The sequence below is a fragment of the Hippocampus guttulatus genome, chromosome 23, assembly GCF_054856545.1.
Source record: "Hippocampus guttulatus isolate MCC_2025c chromosome 23, RoL_Hgut_1.0, whole genome shotgun sequence".
Taxonomy (NCBI): Eukaryota; Metazoa; Chordata; class Actinopteri; order Syngnathiformes; family Syngnathidae; genus Hippocampus; species Hippocampus guttulatus.
Window position 1 is genome coordinate 4,332,779 of NC_141283.1, and position 26,978 is coordinate 4,359,756.

At 43.4% G+C, this 26,978-nt stretch overlaps 3 protein-coding genes and 1 long non-coding RNA gene across 13 annotated transcripts in view; 2 read left to right on the forward strand and 2 right to left on the reverse strand.

The window, feature by feature from the left end:
* Positions 1–168: 168 nt before the first annotated feature.
* Positions 169–3,800, reverse strand: LOC147185812 (uncharacterized). The gene is made up of 2 exons (XR_015099442.1): positions 3,343–3,800; positions 169–2,359 (listed from the first exon to the last, which is right to left on the reverse strand). It is a non-coding gene; the product is annotated as an uncharacterized LOC147185812 (long non-coding RNA).
* Positions 3,801–4,913: 1,113 nt separating this feature from the next.
* Positions 4,914–14,830, forward strand: LOC147185813 (cap-specific mRNA (nucleoside-2'-O-)-methyltransferase 1-like). 6 transcript variants are annotated; one of them, XR_015099464.1, is made up of 25 exons: positions 4,914–5,076; positions 5,522–5,623; positions 5,696–5,844; positions 6,324–6,482; positions 6,842–6,934; positions 7,037–7,108; positions 7,301–7,395; positions 7,474–7,546; positions 7,620–7,818; positions 8,783–8,901; positions 9,085–9,181; positions 9,903–10,035; positions 10,116–10,295; positions 11,284–11,340; positions 11,431–11,488; positions 11,566–11,634; positions 11,711–11,842; positions 11,959–12,084; positions 12,168–12,259; positions 12,884–12,952; positions 13,221–13,268; positions 13,385–13,497; positions 13,616–13,724; positions 13,812–14,618; positions 14,723–14,830. XR_015099464.1 is itself a non-coding variant. In XM_086104485.1 (24 exons), exons 2-24 carry the CDS (start codon positions 5,527–5,529, stop codon positions 13,945–13,947), a joined length of 2,475 nt encoding a protein of 824 aa, XP_085960611.1. In that variant the 5' UTR covers positions 4,914–5,076; positions 5,522–5,526; the 3' UTR covers positions 13,948–14,830. The 6 variants fall into 6 exon arrangements, 4 of the variants coding, with proteins under 4 accessions (XP_085960611.1, XP_085960614.1, XP_085960612.1 ...); XR_015099463.1 differs by having other exon boundaries at positions 13,812–14,361; positions 14,443–14,830; XM_086104485.1 differs by having other exon boundaries at positions 13,812–14,830.
* A 1,738-nt stretch (positions 14,831–16,568) lies between these two features.
* Positions 16,569–18,821, forward strand: LOC147185814 (heme-binding protein 2-like). Its single transcript, XM_086104225.1, has 4 exons — positions 16,569–16,875; positions 17,026–17,161; positions 17,394–17,574; positions 18,117–18,821. The coding sequence occupies exons 1-4, from the start codon at positions 16,801–16,803 to the stop codon at positions 18,307–18,309; spliced, it is 585 nt and encodes a 194-aa protein (XP_085960351.1). The 5' UTR covers positions 16,569–16,800; the 3' UTR covers positions 18,310–18,821.
* A 745-nt stretch (positions 18,822–19,566) lies between these two features.
* Positions 19,567–26,978, reverse strand: part of LOC147185815 (NHS-like protein 1) — a 74,922-nt gene continuing 67,510 nt past the window's right edge. For all 5 annotated transcript variants that reach the window (XM_086104237.1, XM_086104238.1, XM_086104242.1 and 2 more), the window contains exons 7-8: positions 26,159–26,288; positions 19,567–21,379 (exon numbers count right to left, since the gene is read on the reverse strand). In XM_086104237.1, coding sequence (XP_085960363.1) covers positions 20,797–21,379; positions 26,159–26,288 — 713 coding nt within the window. In that variant the 3' untranslated portion in view covers positions 19,567–20,796. The remainder of the gene's footprint in view (positions 21,380–26,158; positions 26,289–26,978) is intronic.

A 26,978-nucleotide genomic window follows, 5' to 3' on the forward strand; every position in this document is an offset into this window, starting at 1 on the left:
TTTTCACAAGGTCACAAGAGATATAATAAAACTACAACTTAGACGAGTTTTCATGGCTAAATGAGTGAAGAAAATGCCCCTCCCCCCACCACCACCGCCCTCCCCAGGAATAATAAAAAAAAAATCATGTGAGTGCGTTGGGTTCACGTTTCCAAGAGAAACAACAAGTTTGCATTGGGGCGGCTTATTTTATTTCTTTAAATGACTTTTTTTTTTTTACATTCACAGCTAATACTGTAAATATTCATGTACCATGAATTGAAAAAATTGCATTATGCTGGGCAAAAAAAAAAAATGCAAATGGAAGCATCTCATGTTGTACCAAAACCTGGAGTATTAGGGACACCCAAAAAATAATTCATGACATTAACCCTTTTTTTTTTTTTCGACAATAAAGTCATAACATTTTGAGGGGGGCGGGGGTGGAAGTCATCATCTTAAGACAAATTCATCTTTTTAGGTATTTTCAACATGATGTCGTTCAAATCATGACGTTAATCTGAAAAGTATAGAAATGTTCCGCTTGTATCTTGTTTTCTATTTTTCGGCATTCGCCGTGGTCCCAAAACTCCTTTCGTCGTTTTGCTCGTTCATATCTTTTCACACGTAAACTAAATGCCACCTAGTGACATATTTCTCTTTGTTTCTTATCGGCCTTTCAACACATAGATAAATACAGTCAACTTATCACCATTCACGGCACAATACAACCATACTGCCAAATACTGCACGGACATTCTTGTCACAGTCATCACATCACAGCACCACACTAGTCAAAATATGCACAATAACAAACGTGCTTAGGACAATGCGCTAATGTTTGCAAACAAGCGTTTCTCAAGGGAATGTAGTCGGAAAATGTACTAAAAAAATGGAGCATTTTTTGTACCTAACCAAAAATGAACAACATTCAATAAATCACCCATATGGTGAATTTTTGAATGATTCGAAGATGGTGTTAAGTTTCAAAATTATTATAACAGAATATGTAATATCATTTTGACAAATAGACGTGTCTTTTTTTTTAATCATCAAGTCCCCACAAAAATCTGTCAATCTGGGAATTTTGCATTGGGGCAAGTGAGTTAATGCCCCTCCCAAACCAGCAGATGGAGCTGTGGTGTGGGGGGCAAAAAAAAAACCTTTGACATGCTTTTTACTTTTGCGCAGGTTACTTTGAAATGTTCTGCACAATATTTTCTTATTTCCCATCAAATTCTTCGTTTTCCCAAGATAATGTATTTTTTTAAGGAATATTTCCTAAATTCCACAGCAACGTTTTTCGATTATCCAATTACAGTCACACGTTTTAATTTCAATTTGGCTATGTCACAGGAGGGCTCGTCTCCATTTCAGGGTCAGTGACCTCTAACGTCGCATGTAAGCTGCCCTTAAAAAAGATGCTTGCTAAGAGGATCTCCCCGACCTCCTTCTCTGCTAATCTCGTCTCAAAGTGTTCATTTACACGCTTCGCCACGGATACATTCACACACTGCCACGTCCTACAGAAAACAAGAACACGTTCAAACACTTTCTACTCATCTTGTTGGCGCGCACGCTGGGTGGCATCCGGGTGAATTTTCGCTTAGTCACCCTGTCCGACTCAAGCTAATAGCAGTCGGCCTTCTACTAATTTCATCCAGCAAACCAAAGTGATATGTGCAACGTCATGTGCAGGTTTGTGCGCACAAACACACACAAGTGCAAAGTAAGCAGTAAGATAGGTTGAGTGATTTTTTTTTGTTTTGTTTTTGCACAAATTCTGCTCGTAACTACAACAAACACAACGATTAGATTTTGTCATGAAAGCAGACATAATTCACAACGGTCAAATTTGCATTAGGGGCAATCTGGGCAGTGCCCCGGCGGGTGTCACAGTGGTTTTCCGTTTTCATTCGATTCTAAAATGAAACGTGATATTCGCGTCAGGTTGAAATCGTTTGAACTGTTGCAGAAGATCCTAAAGCAGAGGCAGTTTTGCTTTCGGGTTTTGTCTCTAACAATTTTTAAAACTGGGCTTTGGGGCTTCGCACATATTCTGCCCAGCGACAAGTGACCGTTTTAGTTTATGATAATGTGCCTGCTAGCTAGTTACGTTTTTATTGTGCCTCCAATAATTTTTCACAGACTACAAACCCAGCGAAACCTGGTGCCGGTGCTGTCGTTAACGCTCGCGTTCCATTGTGTGTATGCCGAGGTTGTCCGTCCATCTTGTTTATCTGAAGAGACGACTGGCGGGCTTGCAGTGCAGCGTCAGTTGGCGGGAGCTGTAGCCGGACACGCCCACCCCCATGAATCCCAGCAGGAACGCCAGGCGGGGCATCACGGGACCATCCCGGCTCTGCAGGACACTCTGGGTCTGAAAGAGAGAGCAGGTGGGTCACGTGAAGCACTATAGCTGGGCTGGACACAATTTTCCATCAGTGATACAGAGGTGGCCATCGTACCACTCACATCTCGTACTACATGATCTCGTACCACGTACTTCCTAATCAGAGGTATGACAAAAATTTTACACATGGGCAAAATATGTACTCTCAAGATATTTCATTTTTGATCATACTTTTTTATTCGGTGCGTGTATAAAAGATCCACTACCTGAACCCAATATCAAAGGGTTTGGAGGAAACGACAAAATAACCACATCCTGTGAATTTTTGACACAAAACTGCTCAGCAAGAAACCAACATGAAATGCAAGAACATTTTTTTTCTCACAAAAATCAGTTTGTCCTGCACATCATTCCACATTCACTCAAAACTATTTTGCCTACTCATGTAGAGCAAGATAAGATTCAGTGTAACCACAACTGCCATCTGTGCCATCTACTGGTGACTGGTAATATTACAACTTAAAACTACAGTTCAACCTGCATAGTCACAGTTCAACACCTGCGGTGTTGCACATTTGCAGTCCTACCCTACCACCTTTTTGTCATACTTTTTTATATGTTGGATTTAGCCATTTTGCACTCTGTTTTTTGAATGTTTATCAATGTTTGTTGGTTTATTTTAATCAAGGGGCCACTCGGTGTGTGGGCGGCCAGTTGCCCATCCTTGATCTCTACCATCAAAGGCCTAACATTTCTGTTTATCTTGATTTTTTTCCCCCCCTTAACATTTAAGAAATTTCCCTTGAGTTTCTCTTGCACAGGATTAATTAAATCAGTTGAACAAATATAATTAAAGTTCTGAACTCCCCACTTGGCTCCGTAAACCGGATGACTACCAAAGCCTAACATTCATTCCTGTTTATCTTCCTGATTATAAGAGACTGCCTATTTCAATTCAAACACATTTCCACTTCAAGACTGATCACGTCCAGCTCTTCAAGAATACGCACCTGGAGGTATCGAATGTATCCAGGGGTCAGTCGAGGGATGCGGAAGAAAAACATGCTTGCTGTGGTCCTTTCTTGCTTTTAACAGGCACACAAGCCCTCTCCTGAGACTCGGCTTGGCGACACCAAGGGGCCTGCTGTGCCTGTCCCTTAGGCCGTCTCCAGATTTGGGTTGCGAGTCCCCCAGCCCCCGTGTCCAAACGACACACTCGCTTCGCCGCCAGACGGGCCGTATATATATAAAGCGTTGCCACTATTGCATAAGCCGCTCACATGCGTGGCACTGATGGAGCGTTTGTGTGTGCAAAGGTGTCAAAGGAGGATTAGGCCTACCTCTGGAGATGTGCTGGATTTAATGCACCTGGGAGAGATGGTCCTAAAGGAGCCACAAAATTACACAATCAATGCAGTGGTGACGTTCACATAGCGGACCGATATATACTGGTGACGACAGTGTGGCGATAACCATAGACCAGGAAATGCAACGCACTGTGGCACGGGAAAGTGTCTACTCAGCATATACACTTAGATGTCAAATTAAACAAAAAACAGAATTATACATATTTTTAAAACAATCACACAAGTCAGCTATCTTAATGGGAAATCACATAGACCGACTAACGAATTTCATCCGCGTCACTGTGTCGTAACCCTTGAAGTAATTGATATTTTAATACGTATTTTAGCAGTACATGTATGATATTGCAACAATGCTCTCAAACATGTATTATTTATCCGCTGCAAAGAATTACTGATATTGCTGCAGCTTCATGATGTGCTAAAACCAACTCCATCCTCATCTTCATTTCAGTCTTATATTTCCCCCAGGTGACCTACACATGCACAATAGAAGGAGCAGCAGCATGACGGTTTAGAAAATGTTCACATCTTTTTTTCGGCAGTGTGTGATGTTTTGAAAGAGACCTCAGGATTCCCCAATTTGGATGCCAAGTAAGGATTACTGTCGTCCAATCCAGAACACATGCAAGAGCACACTTATGCTAATCGCTTGGCAAAGACAACGTGTCGTGAAAAATTCAAGCAAGACGTGTTGGATTGTTATTTTTAATGTGAGGAAAATGCAGGTGTCGTTTTTTCTTCAAGTGTTCGTAACCTAAACTTTCACATTGTAAAGAGGGTGCTCGAATAAAGCGTTTCATAATTTCCTAAAATGTACAACTTCAATAAATATTTTCCAAGTAAAAGGAGACGTGAACAAAATTCTCTTAAATATTTACAAGTTGCGGAAATGTTCATAAAGCCGAGTTTGTTACTGTATGACTATTAATCATCAAAGGCTAAGTTATGCATGAAGTCTTTTTTAAATGAGAACTTTCATTTCTTAGAAAATCGCTTTCTGACTTTCGGGTTGAGTGAACGCTGGCGCGTTTTGGCTGCCGCTGCTCAACCCGTATTGTTTTGTGTTTTTTGTTATTGTAAAGTGTCCTTGGGTGTCTTGAAAGGCGCTTATAAATAAAATCTACTACTACTACTACTACTAATCAGGACAAAGATGGCTGGGATCCGTTTGGGGTTTAAAATGCAGGCAGCTATGACGTGACTCAACGTCATCATCCCGCGCCTGTCTAGATTATAAAGACCCCGTCGAAAATAAATAAATAAAGCCAACTATCACGAAAACGCTGTATTTGTTCCTCCCTAAAACACGGGAATATTGAAGGCCGTATGGAGTTGACATTCTATCGCTGAGGAAGTGACGCCTTTATGCCTGAATCGGTAAAAGTTAGCCGTCTGTCGCTGCTATGTCGGTGAACAACTCAAGTTACGCAGTTTCGTTTTCCAGTGAATGCCGAAACGCGCCTCGCAGAAGTGTGGTTTACTTTTTGAACGTCCACGTGTAACTATACAAACAAGACGCATGACATTTTCCCGTGTTCTTAGCTTGTGGCGTGTGCAATTGTAACGTCGCAGGCTCTGGCTCCAGTCTTAAACGGTGATTTATTTTACATGACACTGACACATACTGGAGGCGTATTGCTTGCTTGCCATTACTTCCAGTCGTTTTATGTTAGTGTTTAATAACATAAATTTTGTGTAAACTGATGCATTATTACCCATTGGTGTCTGGTTGAGTGAATTGTGTCGCTATATTGTATGATCATAAATTGAGTTTCTATTGAGCTAAAACAAGACGCCTTTCTCCTTGCTGCATGTTCTGCAGCAGCCATGATGAAGAGAAAAGTCGACGCTGTTCCCGTTCTGGCTGCAAAGCGGCACCGTGATGATAGCAGCTCAGATGAAGAATCCAGATTGTCGAGACAAGGCAGGCAATATTCATCTGTATGGCCAAGCCCTCGTCATTGATTTAGCCGTTTACATCAGCTCTCCTTTCCAGACTCCAGCCAGAATGAGTCGCTCAGCGATCAGGAAGAGCCCAGAGCGGGATTCTCCATGCCGTCCATATCGGTCCACGCCAAGGATGCGGACTCGCCCCCGCAGGGCTCCAAATTCTCCATGTACAACAGCGTGTCGCAGAAGCTCATGGTAACGTTGAGGACACTTTATACAACATGAGATTATCAAGAAAGTGGAATGTGTCATGATGCTCTTTTATGAGGGCATTATTTTTGAAGACGATTGGATCTAGTGATTGGAAATGTCACAACAACCCTAGATGCAAAAAGAAGACCTTAAGTGAAAACTAGTGTTTATCAAGCATATTAAAGTCTTATGCGTATGTTTTGTTTTCAAATACACTTGTACTCAACTCAGCTCAACTTTATTTGTAGAGTAGTTTAGTAATTTCAACAGTAACGCTTAATCTGATTAAAGGTTATTTAAAACAATTACACATTAATGAGAAAAATCAGGATCGAAGTTACATACATGAGAAAACTGAAGGACTGTTTAAAAAGTGCTTCAATCGGACCTGGTAAAGTGTGTATGAATCTAGACATGGACAGAACATGTATTTGATGCAACTCTGCCTCCATAAGTATGATGCAACAGTTTTTTTTTTGCAGGCCAAGATGGGCTTTCGCGAGGGCGAGGGTCTGGGCAAGTTCGGCCAGGGCCGTAAGGAGATTGTGGAGGCGTCGACCCAACGAGGGAGGCGTGGTCTCGGCCTCACGCTGCAGGGCTTCCAGGGGGAGCTCAATGTCGACTGGCGGGATGAACCCGAGGTAGCACTCCCAAAGTTTGTTGTGTAAAAGAGAAGGAGATGAAAGGAAACGTGTGGTGATACCCGTAGAACCGGAATTTGCCAATGAAAAGATGCTAGCATGTTACATAAAACATAATGGCTAATAGTTAACATGGAAATCCTTGCTAGCACATTTTTTGACTGCATTTTGTGTCTCAAGTGTTTTCAAAACGTGAGTGGTTGAACTTTTTAAAACGTATTATTCTGCATTCGTTAACCTCCTTTCCACTTTTATTTTTATACTGAAGAATGTTCGTCAGTCAATGTAAAAATATGTTTTTTTTCCTGATCATTTATCGGTGAATTTCCATTCTTGCGTGTCTGTGTATGTGTTTCCAGCCCAGCGCTACAGAGAAAGTGGACTGGTTCCCAGAATGCACCACAGAAATTCCTGATGCAGATGAGTTGAGGGACTGGATGGCAGTGGGGCCAGTAAGTACTGACCTGTACTATTTTAAATATTTTTTTTAATTATTCTCCATCTACACCAAATTTTTCCTTTTTTTGTTTTTTGACATACTTTTTGTTCCACAGAGAAAACTGAAGATTGAAGACGAAACGGAGTTTTGCACCGAAGACCTCCTGCACACGCTCCTCAGGTGCAAGGTGAGATGTCAGTTGTAGCTTCGACTTTTTGGGTGTTCCCCCGGAATTGATCGAGCGAAATGATATCATTCGATGTGTTATTTTTCTTCTTACAAAAAATTCTGAATTGCGTGACTCAAGCCATGTAGTGTATATCCAATCCAAGTGCATCTCGTAACATACCAGAAAAATGGTATCGCTGCTGCGCTATAGACGGTGTTTGACGACCTGGACAGCGAGGAGATGAGGAGAGCGCGCACTCGTTCCAACCCTTACGAGACCATCCGAGGAGGAATCTTCCTCAACAGGTGCTGAATGCGACCGGGCGGGATTTGCGTGGCGTGCCGGTGACATCATGCTAACGTTGTCACGTTCGCCGTATTTAGAGCAGCGATGAAAATGGCCAACATCGACCACTGCTTCGACCGCATGTTCACCGACCCAAAATCTTCAGACGGGGTGAGTGCGCGCTCGGGATCGCGACCGCGTTTGTTCACTTCACATTGACGTCACTTCCTCCTGTCTGGCGTAGAAGCCTCTGACCCATGACAATGGCAACGAGCTTTTGTACTTCGGCGACGTGTGCGCCGGGCCCGGCGGCTTTTCCGAGTACATCCTGTGGAGGAGACGCTGGCACGCCAAAGGCTTCGGCATGACGCTGAAGGGGCCGTGCGACTTCAAATTGGAGGACTTCTACGCCGCGCCCAGCGAGCTGTTTGAGCCTTACTATGGTACCTTGAGCTGCTCCACACCCAAGTGGACTCATTCCTTAGTTATCCTGCAAATAATAATAATAATACATTTTATTTATAAGCGCCTTTCAAGACACCCAAGGACACTTTACAATAACAAAAAACACAAAACAATACGGGTTGAGCAGCGGCAGCCAAAACGCGCCAGCGTTCACTCAACCCGGAAGTCAGAAAGAAACCACAAGGGAGGGAACCAAAGCACAAATATATAAACGGCTTGCGCTAAGAGGAATATAGTTCCCGTGATTCTTGGATGCAAAAGCAGGAAGCGGTTCTAGTTCTGGTTTGACGAAAAGATGTACAACTGCAAGAGATCAGATACGGATAAGAACGAGGATGCGAACGTTGGAGTAAATCGGAAGGAATTTGAATTAAAGGCGGTGAAAAGCCGACACCCTGTCGTTGCGAACAAATGTGGATGTACTACATACAAAAACATTTTGTCAGCGTCATGTACCACGTAAAATTGATTTGCGGTCAAAGAACAGAACCAGAATAAATACCTGAGGCGCACTGTTTATTTTTGCGAAAATTCAAGGATTTTAAGTGTGTCTTTTCATCCGAAAAATCTGGTCACAGTTCTCCTCAAAAGCCGTTTAATGCCCGGAGGAAGTTTGCTGTCAAACTAAACATAAAACAAAGAGAATTACAAGTTGTGCATTTCAGTCAACTGAACTTGAAATGCCTCCGCTAGTTGGTTGCTAACATAAAAGGCCATCGACATGCTCACGATTAGCATCAATAATCGTGGCGTTATGACCCTTTGAGTCTCGGCGTGAAAATAGTTTTCATGTAAGGGAGAGTGATAATGTATTTCTCATCCTCAGAAATAAATTTAAGATTTGGAAAATCCGCATGTGTCCGTCGGCTCAGGGAAGTAGGCAAAGAGTAAATCATTCTGACCGCTCCACTGTTGATTTCCCTACGCGTTTATGTTTCCCAGGTGAAGGAGGCGTGGACGGCGATGGCGACATCACCCGGCCGGAGAATGTGACGGCCTTCCGGAATTTTGTGCTGGACAGCACCGAGGGGAGGGGGCTGCACTTCCTCATGGCGGACGGGGTGAGAGTTGCGGTCACACTCGGACTTCCTCCCATCTTCCAAAAAATGCGTCCAGTTTATTAATGTCCGTCCTTGCGAATGAGAGCGTGAATAATCCGTGTGTCATTTGTTCTTTCTGGTCTCCGTTGTCAATGGGGAAAGGAGAAAAAAAACGGGCTTATTATTTAGTTTTTGTGACCCCAGGGTTTCTCCGTGGAAGGCCAGGAGAACCTTCAGGAGATTCTGACCAAACAGCTGCTGCATTGCCAGTTCCTCGCCGCTCTCTCGACACTCAGGACAGGTCCGATCAGCCCCCGTTGTTGAGTCACTCACTCACTCACTTTTTAGCAGCGTTGACTAATTAATTGTAAATAAGCTTGGAAGTAATTGGAAAGGGAAAAAAATCATTTGCAAAAAAATGTAAATAATTTTAATTTTATTGCCTCTTTGGTCAATTTATAATTGAAATGAGACCTTTTGAATTTCTGCAACTTTCAATTTTGAGATAGTGACATAGGAATTAAAGTTGTTTTTTTTAACCTGATTAATTGATCATCATTATAATCGTTAATCACATCCCTAATAAGGATTCAAGTTATACCTTGATTTATGAGAGGCCCAACTTGAGAATGGCCCGTCCAATAGGAGAAGGGGAGTGATTTCAGAGTGCGAACATCAATAAACCAACCAGTGTGAAAAGCCCTTTTGTTACTTCCAAATATGGGCAAGCTTGCACCGACGTGAACAAGCCTTTGTGGTCTCACATGTGGCCGACGCACAAAATGTGAACGCCCGCAAAGAGTTGCCGTTGGCACTCCTGATGTCACTCACTTGGCCGCGCCCCTCCAAGACACACATCCAACACATGACTACTGTCTAAACGTAACTTCATAAAAACCCGTTTATTTCCTGTCATCATTTCATATTTTTTGATAGTGCTTTCCTTAATTATTTATTTATTTATTTATTTATTTATCTTGGAATTAAACATTTGTCTCTGTGTGGTGCGCTTCCTATTCCAGGCGGCCATTTTGTCTGCAAGACCTTTGACCTCTTCACTCCTTTCAGCGTGGGTTTGGTCTACCTCCTGTACCTCTGCTTCGACCGCGTCACACTCTTCAAACCCGTGACCAGTCGGCCCGCCAACTCCGAGAGGTGCGCTGCCGGATTTTTTTCTCCCCCCCCCCATCCTGATATTTGCTGTTCTGACGTTGCTAGCGCCGATGTCTTGGCAGGTACGTGGTGTGCCGAGGTTTAAAGCCAGGCTCGGAGGCCGTCAGGGAGTACATGTTCCGAGTCAATCTGAAACTCAAGCAGCTGCGGGACACCGACATGGACGTAACGGACGTGGTTCCCCTCAGCATCATCAAAGAGGACATCGACTTCTTCCACTTCATGGTCAACTGCAATGAGAGGTGCGATCTCAAAGGCCTCCTTGGGATTTGTTCATTTGGAATCCGATGTGATGGTTTTTATAAACGAGAGCAAAGCAAAGAAGACTATTAACTCATTCAGTACCAGCCAATTCTGGACCAAGTCTGAAAAGACGTTTAAAAACGTCTTTGGGAGTGAATGAGTTAAATATTCCTACTAAATATGAGTACAAGTTACAATTACAGATTTTTTTATTATCCAACAATTTTTGAAAAATGAATGCGGCAAACATATGTGACTTTCGGTCATATCACATATCGGGCTGTCACTATTGAATCGTTTTATAATCGATGATCCTATCGATTATTCCATCGAATAGTGTTGGCCAACTAAACAAACAAACAAAAAAGTTTTTGGAGTGCCAAAGATATTTTCATGGTTTTTAGGTCATTTTGAGCTATTGAGTCCAAAAATGAATTGGCTATAGTTTTTGATAGATCAATATTTTGGACAATTAGTTGATTAATAAATAATGTACTTTGATCGTTACTAAAATTTGGTGTTGGTGCTTTGACGTCACACGTTTTGATATTTGTTTACTGCTGAGAAGGCGTCATTTTCTGAAGTTTGGCTTCGGTTTTCACATGAAACCTGTTTGGCGTGAAGAAAGCTCTCTGCGATCGGGCTCGCCAGTCTTTCACAATATGGCATCAAAAATGAAAAGAAAACAACGCCGTGTGGACAAAGACAATACCAATGTCATAACTTTTGTATTCTTAGCACGTTTTGAGTGTTTTTTTTTTTCAAAAATTTGAGCCAATTCAGAACAACCAATGTCATCCTCAGATTCAGCACCATCACCATTGAAACTTTCTTGGTACCAAAATGCAAATGTTGACTAACATAATTGAAAAATCAGTTGGATCTGCAAATTATGCGTCAAGCTATTTTTTGCCGCCGGCTTATTTGACTTTTTTTTTTTTTACTGGACTCACCAACCACTGCAACGGCGGCATTTTGTCTCCACAGCCTCTGCGCCGTCCAGATCAAAGCCCTGGCGAAGATCCACGCCTTCGTTTTAGACTCGTGAGTAGCTTCGGGCGCACCGACGGACATCACGCGCACTCCCGTTTGGCTCGTGTGTGTGTGTGCAACTGATTGTGTCGGCGCCCGCAGGACGCTCGCCGAGTCCAGGCAAGCCGACATACGCAAGCAATGTCTCAGTCTGTGGGGGGTGAGTCGGCCATGAGCTCTTAAGTCCCTGTCACGTAGCCCCCCCGGCGCCTTCACGTGTTCTGCATCTGCTCCCAGGTGCCCGACAAGGCGAGGGTCACGCCGACGTCCTCGGACCCGTGGTCCAAATTCTACGAACTGGTCAAGGTCAGTTGAGGTGCGATTCTAAAATTCTCCGTTCCTTATTTGACGTGGGTTTTAACGGTAACTTTTTGTGCCCCAGAATCCTGACGTGGAGTCGTTCAAAAGCAACCTCACGCCGCTCAACTCCGGCACGCTTGATAAGCTGCGTCACGTCCTGGACCACCGTTGCATCGTGGGAGGCAGGGAGCAGATCTTCCTTTTAACGCTCGGCGTGAGTGTGCACGCACTCAAAATCAATGTCACGAGGGAAAATGTGATCATTTTACCACCTGAAAATTGAAATATTGGAGACAAACCCGCCTCCGTGTTCCCTGCCCTCCCGCGCAGAAGTCTCAGATTTACACGTGGGACGGAAAGATGCCGCTCCGCTGGCAGAAGCTGGAGAGCTTCAAGCTGGAGCTCCCGAGAGACTCCCTGCTGAGTGTGGAAATCGTGCAGGAGCTGAAGGGCGAGGTGAGCGCCCCCCCCCCCCCCCCCGACCGCTTGGCCGACAACTCTTGCGGCGCCGTGTTGTGAACGCGCATCGTCATTCGCAGGGCAAAGCGCAGCGGCGAATCAACGCGGTGCACGTGATGGACGCGCTCATTCTGAATGGCACCGATGTCCGAGATCAGCACTTCAACAAGCGGTACGCAAAAGCATTTCGTCCATCTCATTGCCGAACTCGGTTCAGCTTTATTACTCGAGTACCTGAAAAGCAGCCGCGGCTGCATACAAAGTGCCGTCAATTCAAAATCGGACGTACGAAAACTGACAGTTACTGTAAAACAGTCGACACAGTAAACCAGCCCCCCCACCCCCCCTCCCCCCCAAAAAGAAAAATGTTTTTAAGATGGACAGAAAGGCTTGTCTAAAATAAAAAAAAAACACCCGAGAACAAAATATTCTAAAAAGCCCAAAAAAAAAAAAATTGTGTTTAAAATAAAAATGAAATGTTATTTATTTCTCCTCTGAACTTTTGCACTGATGACGTAACGCTAGACTTTACGTGCGGTATTTTCATGTGATATTCTGATTTTATGAATGGAACATATCGTAACTTTTTGTCGTTTTTTCATAAAGATAGTTTTATCTCCTAATATTTACTTTTTTTTTTTGGCCGATAACTTTTTTTTTTTTTCTTTTTCACTCTTTTTCTTATTCACTTCAAAATGCTATTTTCCCTTGCACCACATAATATGTTAGCAATGGAGAGACCCATCGTCAATTAACCTCATACATTTTTGTCCTGAACTGTGGACTTTGCACGCAGGATCGAGATGGCCGAGAAGTTCGTGAAGGCGGTGGCCAAGCCCAGCAGGCCGGACATGAACCCCATCAGGTGCCTTGTGTTCCTCTGTCTCAACTAGCAACGTCAAATTCCCGTCTATTCACTTTCTATAGCGTTACCCTTTCGCGACACATAAAACCGTATTGTGAACCTCATTTGGCGTGTCTGGAACGGATTATTTGGATTTACATAATTTCCTATGGGAAATAGTGTTTTGGATTGTAAAGTCCCATTTTTCTGCTTTAATACACACAAAAGATCGGCGCATGCGAATTGTCATGGTGCTCCAGTTGACTATCGATTGTCGGTTTCCATACAGGGTGAAGGAAGTTTACAGGCTGGAGGAAATGGAGAAGATTTTTGTACGGTACGCTCGCTTTTATTATGAAGATCCTTGAGGTTCAATCTTTGAACTCAAAAGCATAGTTCGTGATCGATGTTTTTTTTTGTTTGTTTGTTTGTTTGTTTGTTTAATGTTATCAGATTGGAAATGAAGGTGACTAAGAGTTCCGGCGGAGTCCCCCGTCTGTCTTACACCGGCCGAGATGACCGACACTTCCTTCCCACCGGGCTCTACATCATCAAGACCACTAACGGTGCGCGTCGCGCGAAAAGGACCTTGAGAAAAAAAAAAAGCCAATCATCATATTGGGGGGGGGGGGGGGTTCATTTGTGTGTAGACCTCCGTTAATCCATCTTCTACTGTCTTTTTAGAGCCATGGATGATGGCCTGCAGTAAAAACTCAAACAGGAAGTACTTCTATAACAAGGCCACCAAGGAGTCCTTCTATGACACACCAGCCGATGCCGCATCCCCGTTCCAGTATGTTCCCCCCACCTCCACTATTATCTCATCTCGCTATCGTTTTTTTTTTTTGGTTGTTGGCAGCTGGCTTGTGTGTGTTGACAGCACGTGCCACGCCGAGCGTCTCTTCTGGGCGTGGGAGGACGGCGTCATCGTGCACGACTCTCAGACGCGCGTGGACCACGACAAGCTGTCCAAAGATGACGTGCTCGCATTCATTCACCACAACCACCAGCTGTGACCCGTCGCTCGGTGGCAGGACATTTGGGAAACACTCTAGGGCCTTTTTTTTTTTTTTTTTTTTTTTTTAAATACCTGTATTGCAAATATACTGTCTCACTTTCTCAAGCAGCCATTTCCGTTAGTATAAAGTCCTCAAAGGACCAGACTAAATGCATGATGAAAAACGATACAACTTTCATCCACAAGGGCGAGCCGTACGAGTTTATCGACTTCCAAGTTTCTCAACCTAAGAGCTGTGTGTGATTATGGAGCACTTGTAGGGCAACATATTTTGAGCTTGTGATAACATTTGCTTGAACACAGGGTGGCTTGTCCCTCAGTCAGTAGAGTGGCTCATCCAGTGAGCGACGGTTCGAATTCCAACGATCTGCTGTCAGGGTCCTTGAGCAAGACAACCCGAAATTGTTCCCAGGTTGGTATTGTAAATAAACTGTTTTCTATTACGTTCGTTACCTGGTTCAACAAAGAACTTTTTTTATTTTGTGGGCCATAGGTTTCCCAACACCAATTTTCCCCATCAACACAATTTCAGGAGCTGTTTGGTATTCATTGTGGTGACATTTGGTCAATTTTTACATAACAGAGCTGAAGAACCACCGCAAAGATGTCATGCTCCGATTTGTCTATTTTTCGCTTTTTTCTCATCACGTCAGCGCTGACAATAATCAGGTACACTATATAGTCTTGAAAACAGTTGACAGCAACAAAGGCAACGCTGTAAAGATGACTCATAGGAATTTATTTGATCTTTTTTTTCTTGTTCATTCATCAAGGTTTTTTTATGACCGTCGCTTGAAGAGCGTGATGTTCCTTTAAAAAAAAAAATGGAAATAAAAGTGGCAGGTTAAATAAAGCCAATCAATCAATTCTGTTTTTAGAAAGACTGGTTTTAAGTGTGAAACGAACAAGAACAACCGCGAACAAGAACAACCGGTTTCTTGACGTTGGAGGAATCGCCCTTATTTTGAAAGGTGGTTTGCTCAGCCAGTGGGGTCTCGCATTTGTGCAGGAAGTGATTTTTACACAGTGGGTGTCTGTTTGCCTGATAGGTCAAATCGTCTCAAATAACCTATTTAAAACAATACCATAAATTGTAACTTCACTTGGGAGAAATAAGCCTCACTATCTTAGAAAAGGTCAAATGGTTAAAGAAATAAAAGATGGTGGCCTGAATGGTGACGCAAATAAAGGTCCATTGTAGTGGTTGATGAATGAATATAAGAGCAAATAGGTGAATAGCTGTCCACCCTACTAAACGCTGTTCCTGAAAGGGGATAATTGGTTAAAAACGTGGCTCATTAACCCAAGCACAATCGGGTTCTGCATCACAAAATAGGTGGGTTAAAAATATCACTTTAATCTGAAAGGGCCACAGGTAACAACAAATACTGTAAAGTACATTCATTAGACGGTGTCCTCCTGAGAATCTGTTCCCTGGTAAAATCAACAACGATAACAAATTAATATGACAAAACAGCCACTGAAAAGCTAAGAATTCATTTCAACTTTACAATTCCAACAAAAGTCAAAAGAGACACTTAAAAAATGATCAACTCTGTTTATCTCGCGGGGCGGCCCGGTAGTCCAGTGGTTAGCACGTCGGCTTCACAGTGTGGAGGTACCGGGTTCGATTCCAGCTCCGGCCTCCCTGTGTGGAGTTTGCATGTTCTCCCCGGGCCTGCGTGGGTTTTCTCCGGGTGCTCCGGTTTCCTGCCACATTCCAAAAACATGCATAGCAGGCTGATTGGACACTCTAAATTGTCCCTAGGTGTGAGTGTGGGCGTGGATGGTTGTTCGTCTCTTTGTGCCCTGCGATTGGCTGGCAACTGATTCAGGGTGTCCCCCGCCTACTGCCCGGAGGCGGCTGGGATAGGCTCCAGCACCCCCCGCGACCCTAGTGAGGATCAGGCGGTTCGGAAAATGGATGGATGGATGTTTATCTCGCCAAAGAATTGATTAAAAACGCTTTAAATAGATAATAATGGGTTTTCTGTGAGACTGAGGTTGTGACAATCGACGGCATAATGTACGCAAACCTTTTAGAACCCGTCCGAGACTGTTCACGGACATTTTGAAGACCCACCCATGTCGAGACATTGTAACATTTGGAACTTTTCTTCAACACAATAACAATGTGACTCTCTGTCTTGACATTTTTTTGTTCACCTTCCATTTTTTAAAATGTTTCCAATTGAATTAGAGATGTATGTAAATAAATAAAATGCATTTATGACCTACTGTGTACTCTTATCACAAGTGGTCGTGGATAACCTTTTACAAAGTTGGTTGTTTTTATTCTCATATATTTTGCATTGAAAATGTGAATTAATTATTTTAAAAAAAGAAGTAACAAATATCGAGTTCGATAAATCATACGCTCCTGTTTTGAAAGCTGGGTCGCTCAGCCAATCGCAGTTTGCAAGTTATTCACGGCGACGGCACAGGCGTGTTGCATTAATTTGTGGTATATTAAATAAAGCAGTAACCCTCTTCTTGATCAATGTTTTTTTTCGAACAAACAGAAATATTCTAAGTTATATACATACAACAAAAATAATTTACACCCTTTTGAAATTTGGTCGCTCAAACCAATAGTAGCTCGTTCACGTGACCGGAAGCAAAACAAGTCAGAAGTCTCCCAAGTCGCATCTTGAGTCCAAATGTAGTTTTACGGCGTCGAAATAGTTTGTTCACTGCGAGCAACGATAAAACACGACGTCGCTTATCATCGGTCTGCAGACAAACTTTTCACCCGCTCGGAGACGTACTACGACGCGTTGACAGTGCTGTTTTTCGGGGTTTCTCTTGTTAAATTATTGGAAGTGGCGTGAAACCTTTCTGAGCAGCAGCCATGTTTAAAGCGGTTGGACAGGCTTTTTTCTCCTACGGTTTACAGTACCCAAAGTTTACAGGGCCCGAACTGCAGGTACACTTTGTTTTCATGATATGTAATCGATGGACACGGTTGTTTTCATGATATGTAATCGATACACACGTGTGACGTCACATTTAAGAAACGTACATTACAACTTAATTTATTTGAATATATTCATTGCAAATGCGTTTGTGTGCGCAGCCCAAGGACTATGAGGTGCGCACCTATCAGCCGGCCAAGTGGGTGAGCACCACCCTGAGCGGGACGAGTCCGGATGAAAGCAAGCGAGTCGGCTTCCGCAGGCTCTTCAATTACATTCAAGGCAACAACTACCAAAGTACGGACGAAACATCCCACGCAATCAAATGAATCCTTGTACGTAAAAACTCAGTTGTGTTTCTGTCAGTAATCATTCAATGCAGCACCAAAATCCTTAATATCAATGTGCCCACAGGAACTCAATAATTGTTATATATTTTTGTAATTGGATTTGTTAAAAAAAAAATCAATTCAGTGAGGGGTATGTACAGAGTATTTAGCATGTGTGTGTGTTTTATTTGTGCCTTCAGAGGTCAAAGTGGAGATGACAGCCCCTGTGACGTGCCGCGTGGACCCTGGCGCCGGCCCCGCCTGTGAGTCCCACTTCACTGTGTCCTTCTTCATCCCCGAGGAGCACCGTGACGCACCGCCGCAGCCCAGCGACCCCGACGTCTTCCTGGAGAACCGGGACGAGTTCACCGCCTACGTCAGGTGAGGAACACTACACACGCACGTGCAGACGTTTCTTCCATTTTTCTCCCTGTGATGCGCACACCCACAGGCAACAACAAGGCGCTCTAAGTAGCCACACTAGCAAACTATCCAAAAGGTTTTCGTAGTAGTTCTAGTAGTAGTAGTTAAGGTTTCAAGTATTTTCAGGGTGGAGGCATAGCTAGCTAGCCAACTGGACAACAGCTGACATGAAGGCGCTCTAGTTCCTGTATACAGTAGAGGTGGAGTGACACCTCCTAAGAGAGTAACATGGTGAAGTTTTAGCCACACACCCAAAATATCAGAAAAACTGAAATGTGAAAAATTGTTTAATGCCTTATTTCCACATTTCAGTACGACGTGGTTCTATTTGCACGTTTATAGCTAACATGTACTGTGTACTGTATATGAAACACATCTGTAAATTCACTTTACAGGGTACAGTGTTGTATTTTTTTATTTATTTTTTTTACTAAATTTACTGTATCACCGTACGTTTTATGTATAACGTGTGTGTAATTTCACCTCATCTGTTATTTCAGAAGCTATGGCGGCTTTTCCAACGAGACGCTGGAGCGCGACGAGCTGCTAAAGCTGCAGGAGAGCCTGCAGCGGGACGGCGTCCATTTTGCGGAGCGGCCATACTACGTGGCAGGATACGACAGCCCTTTCAAGTTAGTCAACCGCAGGAACGAGGTGTGGCTTCTCAAGCAAAACGAACAAGCGCAGAGTTAGTCCAGTGGACATGTTCAATCAGATCAGTGCCCGGACGTTTTTATTTGGCGTTACAGTGCAGTAGGAATGGGTTGCAGCTCACTTTCTTGGCCTGTAGAGGGCAGCATTACTAAAAAGATGAAGTGCCTTCTCGTTTGTAGTAAACCTTTTGAGCATTTAAGCAAATATCGATAGCAGCGGGCCCTTAGTCTTCACTAGGTGCTGGATATCGAATAAATGTCCAAACAGAGTTCTCACCAAACTTGCCAAAACTTTTAATAAATACATATAATAATACTATATAATTATGCAGATTTAAAAACAAAGCTTTTTTTTTTAAATGCAGCCTGCTGACGTTTTTAGATATCACACCTTAGAGGTGTTGCTTTTCAGAACGTGTAATGATGATTTTAGCTAATATTGTCAACAATTACAAAACTCTTGATTAACTGATGATTTACGTTTTTTTGGTATTTTATAAATGTATTGTCAACATGTCTCGGTGAACATTACAATAAAATTGACTAAAATTGTGTGTGTGTTTTGAACTGAAACCTTTTTGAGTTTTTGTCGAGTAAAACTATCACGAATAGGAATGACTGAAATGTGACGAAAACTAAGTTTTGTTTGGGCAAAAATGCCTAAAATTTAAAATCTAATCTAAAATCGAAAATGGCTGCCAAAAACAACACTCGTGTGTGTGTATTTTTTCATGAATATACAATACTGCCCCTGGTGGCCAAGTTGCGAATTTTATTTGACATCTACATCACATCTAGTTTGCTGTATGTGTTTTTCAGGCGCCAAGGGCATTGGTTGTGTCAGTTGTGTGCTGAGTCACATCTGTCCTGGCAGGTGTTGTTCTTTTGGCGGGAATCCATAGAAATTCCGCCCACTCATGATCACACATTGCAGAATGCGCTACTGCTGACTTGTCAGTTAGCGCAGTTTACCGTCTGCAGTGAGGCTATCGTGTGTTTTTGGAATGTCAGAGGAAGCAGGAGTCGTCACACCAGAAGGCCGATGGGATTTTGTTACCGTGACAGCGTGAACATCGGCAGTTGTATCCGATCGCCTTAAGTGACTTGTAAATAATCATAGCAAGATTAATAAAGATCAATATTTCTTTTATCTGTAATAATTTATTTCAATTTGAAATATAAATAATTACCATATTTTTTTAAACTAATGTAAATATGTATCTTATTATTGAAGTTATGATTTAGGACACTTTATGAAGCAAACGAAACAAAGTAATAAAAAACAACAACCTAGATGTGACTTAAAACATTCGTTTTCTATTTATTTACATACTCAACAATATAAAAGTATCAGGACAAGCTCTGAAAGGGTCAACGACAATTCATGTGGCCGTCTGAGAGAAGTTTGTTGTTTGGCTCTTTGGTAACCATGTCGACCACGAGAAGTTCAGGTTGGAAAACATCAATGAGCTTGTTTTGAATAGAACATTATTTTCAACAAACGCACGGCAAACGAAGACAACAGGAAAACTATGCGCAGTGCAAAATCTACAATTGAACAGATTTATGAGCCTACTGGAACGGAGACGACTGAGTGGACAGCGCGTTTGGAAAGTCACTGTCAACTTTCTTACCCGACAGACAAATTTCAAAATAGAATACAGGGCAGGGACACTGTCAGTTCCAGACCCTCTGCAAGATAGCGCAACAATATATTTTAAAAAATAGAGTTTGACCCCTTTCTATCATCTTTGTAAACAAGTTTGAACAAAAATAGAAAAATAAGTACAAGCATAAAATGTACTTAAAAAACAAATGTGTGGTGTCTGTGTACGTGCATGTGCCTTTAAGAAGCGGGGCTTGGTGGGGTGGCGCGCGATTTGCTGACCTTTTATGAAGGGCTGAAAAGTGCATCGGCGACTGGCTTTCCTTTGTCGCAAGCGAGAGCATTAGAGGGAGTAATCGCAGTGGAACCTTGACTCGGGAGTTTTCATCTGTGTCATGTTTTCAACAAAGAAAATAGCACCGTATATCTATCAAACACCCCCCAAAAAAGTGTCATTTCTGTACATACTTTAGGATTTGTGCTTGATGTTTGCCTTTAGGGGGCGTGGCCTAATGCGTGACATCAGGAGCTGGAGTCTGGTTGCGTGAGTTGCGGCTGACTGGGGCTCCTTGTGTTTTCTGTGAGTCGTTTGTTACGCCCCCCCCCCCCCCTTCTCTTTTCACTTAAGCCGCAGTGTGTCCGAATATGAAATTCAATATTCAAAACAAAACGATCATGCAACGGTTCATGAACAGTTGCTGCACCAAGAAAAACCTCGACGTGTATGACTATGAATTGTTCCCTGGACTTGACTGAAGGATGTCTATTGCTAAGTATGCAGTGACTTTCCAAACACACCCTAATTTTAACAGAATAAAGTAAACAACACAACCCCCCCCCCCCCCAAAACATTAACAGAATAACCAAAATGAAGCCCCCAAAAACCTCAGGCCACGTTTGGTTCTAGTGCGGCGAGAGTCCCTAACTCCCGCTGTCGTCTGATAAAGTGCCGTTGGCATCGGCGTACTCGCCGTCTCGCTCGCAGATGACGGTCATGGGGCTGCTGAGGATCCGACATCGGGCGTTGTACTTACTGCTGGCGGCCGAAGGGGGCGTACGCGAGCGCCCGTACTTAAAGGCGGAGGACGCGGGCGGCGACAGGGCGAGCGCCTCGTAGCGGCTCCACTCCTCCGCTGCCCGTTTTCCTCGGCCCGGCGAGGCGCGGGGGCTGTGGGGGGGCGAGGACGACGACGGCAGCGGGGAGTCCGGGATGGCGGACTCGGAGCGCGTGCGCTGCGAGCGGGGGTCCGTGGAGCGCAGCACTTCAGCGGCAGACATGCGGAAGCTGCTCTCCGATCGGCTCCCCTTCTTCAGGAGAAGGGCCTTGAAGGTGTCGCTGCTGGTGGAGGACTTGCGCAGGTGGCGCTGGATGGAGCCCGACGGGCGAGACGACGGAGACGCCGCCGTCGCGCAGGGGGGTGTCACGGGGGGCGACTGCGAGTGGCTCCCCGACCGGGGCTTGTCCTCTTCAGACTCTTTGCGACCCAGGACCTTTCGCTTGGACCTGTGGAGAGCCAACACAGCGGACTTCAAGTTTGTCCTTTTGTGAGACATTTTAACAAGTTTCACGTTAACGCATTCGGTAAAACGAAGGTCACTGGCGGAGATGTAAGTGATTTTGTGTGTGTCTTTAAACAACAGGCAGGACTCGGGCCCCCTCACCGGACCTTCTCCGCCTTGCAACCCCCGTTCGAGAGTTAGGAAGTCCACCTTCGCTAGCCAGGGACGGGACCACCAAGCAACCCGCCTTTGGCCGCCACCCAGCTCTCTTTGCACCCGAGCTCTTTGGCTCCTCCCACAGGTGGTGAGCCCATTGGGAGGACGGAGACACACGTCGTCCTTTCGGAGCTGAGCGAAATGTAGCAAGTTTCATATGAAAACGTACAAACCAACAGAGGGATACGTTAGCCGCTAAGCTACGCAGCTATTGGGCTATTTTGGTTCCCGCGCGGCCTAGATGGAGGTTTGCCGCTCTAGCGTCTTTTTCACCCAAAAAGATTACACGGCAATCACTGGCCGGCACGCAGCAGCATTCGGCCCTGGCGACGAGCGGCAAACACGAGATTAAGCGCTCGGGGCCAATCAGCCTGATTAATGTCAGTGGGTCCCGGGTGGGTCGCTAATCCGGAGGTCGTGCCAGCAAGCTCACACCACCGCGTGGATGAAGAATTACTCGTGCCAATTTGAGGTAAGGGAAGCAACAAGACATGTTTGCACGACATGGTCAAAACGAAAATATTTGCAAAACAGGCGTTTTTAGCCCGAAAAAAACGACATGGTATAGTAAGGCGTTTTTAGCCTGAAAAAAACGACATAGTATCGTAAGGCGTTTTTAGCCCGAAAAAAACGGTCAGTTGAACCAGGGTTGCCTGGACCGAACACCTGCATGTGTACCCCTACACTGCAAGTGACAGTGACTTGACCTGAACGATAAGTGTATTTGGCATGCACTATGGAGGGTTGCCAGTTAAAAAGAAAAAGTGTTTGGTGTTGTATTTTCACACATCACCAAGCGGGGTTCGAACCGGGGTTGTCTGGACCGAACACCTGCATGTGTACCCCTACACCACCAGTGACTGTGACTTGCCCTGCACTATTGGCGTATTTGGCATTCACTAGGGAGAGTTTACAGTTGTGTTTTTTGTTTTTAAATTAAAAAAAAAAAAGCAAAGTGTTTGGTTTATTTTATTTTCACATGTGATTGAGCGGGGTTTGAACCCAGGGAGCCTGGACCGAAAGCCGGCGCGTGTGCCTCTACACTACGACATATTGTCTTTTTTTTCGCCTAAAAACGCCTTACTATACTATGTAGTTTTTTTCGGGTTAAAAACGCCTTATACTATGTCATTTTTTCCTGCTAAAAACGCCTTACTATACTATGTCGTTTTTTCCTGCTAAAAACGCCTTACTATACTATGTCGTTTTTTTCGGCTAAAAACGCCTTACTATACTATGTCGTTTTTTCCTGCTAAAAACGCCTTACTATACTATGTCATTTTTTTCGGCTAAAAACGCCGTACTATACTATGTCGTTTTTTTCGGCTAAAAACGCCTTACTATACTGTCATTTTTTCCTGCTAAAAACGCCTTACTATACTATGTCGTTTTTTTCGGCTAAAAACGCCTTACTATACTATGTCGTTTTTTCCTGCTAAAAACGCCTTACTGTACTATGTCATTTTTTTCGGCCTTAAAACGCCTTACTATACTATGTCGTTTTTTTGGGCTAAAAACCCCTTGCTATACTATGTCGTTTTTTCGGGCTAAAAACGACTTACTATACGATGTCGTTTTTTTCGGCTAAAAACGCCGTACTATACTATGTCGTTTTTTTCGGCTAAAAACGCCTTACTATAGTATGTCGTTTTTTTCGGCTAAAAACGCCTTACTATACTATGTCGTTTTTTTCGGCTAAAAACGCCTTACTATACTATGTCGTTTTTTTCGGGCTAAAAACACCTTACTATACTATGTCGTTTTTTTCGGGCTAAAAACGCCTTACTATACTATGTCGTTTTTTTCGGGCTAAAAACGCCTTACTATACTATGTTGTTTTTTCGGGCTAAAAACGCCATACTATACTATGTCGTTTTTTTCGGGCTAAAAACGCCTTACTATACTATGTCATTTTTTCGGGCTAAAAACGCCTTACTATACTATGTCGTTTTTTTCGGGCTAAAAACGCCTTACTATACTATGTGGTGTTTTTCCGCTTAAAACGCCTTACTATACTATGTCATTTTTTTCGGGCTAAAAACGCCTTCTATACTATGTCGTTTTTTTCGGGCTAAAAACTCCTTACTATTCTGTCGTTTTATTTCGGCTAAAAACGCCTTACTATACATTGCTCTTTTTATTGGGCTAAAAACGCCTTACTATACTATGTCGTTTTTTTCGGGCTAAAAACGCCTTACTATACTATGTCGTTTTTTTGGGCTAAAAACCCCTTGCTATACTATGTCGTTTTTTTCGGGCTAAAAACGACTTACTATACGATGTCGTTTTTTTCGGCTAAAAACGCCTTACTATACTATGTCGTTTTTTTCGGCTAAAAACGCCTTACTATACTATGTCGTTTTTTTTCGGCTAAAAACGCCTTACTATACTATGTCGTTTTTTTCGGCTAAAAACGCCTTACTATACTATGTCGTTTTTTCCTGCTAAAAACGCCTTACTGTACTATGTCATTTTTTTCGGCCTTAAAACGCCTTACTATACTATGTCGTTTTTTTCGGCTAAAAACGCCGTACTATACTATGTCGTTTTTTTCGGCTAAAAACGCCGTACTATACTATGTCGTTTTTTTGGGCTAAAAACCCCTTGCTATACTATGTCGTTTTTTTCGGCTAAAAACGCCTTACTATACTATGTCGTTTTTTTCGGCTAAAAACGCCGTACTATACTATGTCGTTTTTTTCGGCTAAAAACGCCGTACTATACTATGTCGTTTTTTTGGGCTAAAAACCCCTTGCTATACTATGTCATTTTTTTCGGCCTAAAAACGCCTTACTATACTATGTCGTTTTTTCCTGCTAAAAACGCCTTACTATACTGTCATTTTTTTCGGCCTAAAAACGCCTTACTATAATACTATGTCGTTTTTTCGGCTAAAAACGCCTTCTATACTATGTCGTTTTTTTCGGGCTAAAAACGCCTTACTATACTATGTGTCTTTTTTCGGCTTAAAACGCCTTACTATACTATGTCATTTTTTTCGGGCTAAAAACGCCTTACTATACTATGTCGTTTTTTTTGGGCTAAAAACGCCTTACTATACTATGTCATTTTTTCCTGCTAAAAACGCCTTACTATACTATGTCGTTTTTTTCGGCTAAAAACGCCTTACTATACTATGTCGTTTTTTCCTGCTAAAAACGCCTTACTATACTATGTCATTTTTTTCGGCTAAAAACGCCGTACTATACTATGTCGTTTTTTTCGGCTAAAAACGCCGTACTATACTATGTCGTTTTTTTCGGCTAAAAACGCCTTACTATACTATGTCGTTTTTTTCGGCTAAAAACGCCTTACTATACGATGTCGTTTTTTTCGGCTAAAAACGCCTTACTATATACTATGTCGTTTTTCCCTGCTAAAAACGCCTTACTATACTATGTCGTTTTTTCCTGCTAAAAACGCCTTACTATACTATGTCGTTTTTTTCGGGCTAAAAACGCCTTCCTATACTATGTCGTTTTTTTCGGGCCAAAAACGCCTTACTATACATGGTCGTTTTTTTCGGGCTAAAAACGGCTTACTATACCATGTCGTTTTTTTACTTTACGACATTGTATAGTATGTCAGAAAGACATAAGAAGTAGAGTAAGAAAAAAAAAAGAATCAGTTTTACAATAAACAATGTTGGATTTCTCACACAAAATAAAGGAAAAATGAATTACTTGACTTCATTTTGAGATGCTGCATGCATACTAAAGACTTTGACCCGCAGTCTTTTAATTGTTGACTCCGACCAAATAAGTTTGGCCGAAACAGAAGCCACCAAATCAGAAATCGGATGACGACAATCAGATAGATAGATTTGACTTTTTTTTTTTGGTGCAGATTCCCAATCTGCACCCCTTTTTTCTCCAGCACACCCAACTTTCATCATAAGATCACAACAATATAATATGCAATATACCGTTGTAATATATTTAGTAATATTTATGAATTAAGGGTTACATTCAATATCAGGTCGATTTTTTTTTCCTGAAGAAAAAAATAAACTGAATTGTAGTGTCGATTTATTTGGAATTGTTGAGCCCGGCAGTGAGGAGGAGGAGGTGGCGCCAGATGACGGCTGTGCTGAAGGATGCCAGGATGATTTGTCACATTTTACTTCAAGATTGATGATGGAATTGATTGGCGATCAATCGCAAGGGAGACAAAATGGAACATGCTCACTCGGAACTACTTTGCTCCGCGAAGAAGAAAGCTCGCCGGAATTCAGGCTATGGGAACAGATTTGTGTGACCCAACGAGAGATTTTTCAAGATACGAATCGCCGTTTGAAAGATTTTTATTTATTTATTTATTTTGCCCGGGCAGAGGGTGAGCCTAAAAAAATGTGGTGGTTTAATGCCACCGCCAGTTAAGAGTTTACCATCAAAATCAACATAAAACAAAGACAATTGCACATACTGTATCCAACAACACAAGCATATATTCTTTATCCTTTGCGAAGAACGTTCACCACCGAAAAAGATGGGCACAAACTGACACAGCAAAACACGACTCCGACAGTGACCTTCCCCGCAACGAGTGTCGCTTTCCCCGCTCGTACCTGTGGATGACGGCAAAGAGGTCCTCGGTGGTCCGCGTGGGAGTGGGGGTGACCATGCTCCCCGTCTCTGGGGTCCTGTTGAGCGACGGCGAGGGCGACCTCTCGTCCGCGTTGGAGTCAAACACGTCGCCTGCCGGGCGCAAACACGCATGCCGAGTTACATCCTCCCCCCCCCGTCCGATCACAAGCCGCTCCGTCGTCCCGATGTGCCCGAGCCGCCGGCTGCCAGCGCTATACACGCTCGCGTCCGCTTAATCCCCCTCCCTCCCGGTGATGCCAGGGAGCCCCTCCCCCTTTCCCTTAGCGAAATGAAAAGCCTTTTTCACTAGGATGCTAAACCCAATCGTGGGGGGTTTAAAAGAGATAGGAAGCAGGACATAAAATGAGCGAGAAAAGGACTGGAGCGTCAAGATTACCAACGTCCGTCCTGGTGGTCCGGTTTGATAATGACAGCAAAACACGCAGTCATCATCTGTGATGGAAAATCTGATACGAACACGACTTTGGTCTTGCAAGGGTACTTATTTTGGACCATTGTCAACACTTCCCTCATTGTTGAGGTCAAAGTTCAAAATAGCTGTGCTTCATGCTTTTAACTTTCAACTGCGATGGGGAAAGGGTGCCCGCTCTCGGTCTGGATGTCGTAAGGGAACGCGGTGAGGAATGAGGCCGACGCGGAAAATTGATTTGGGACGAGGGATGATCCTATCGTAGCTGATTTGAGGTCCCCCGGAGTCCACGACGTGAACATTGCCGAAAGGGGAAAGGCAATGCGGGGGGTGAAAAAGCTCAGAAGAGGATGAAGAACGCTGCCGCGGTG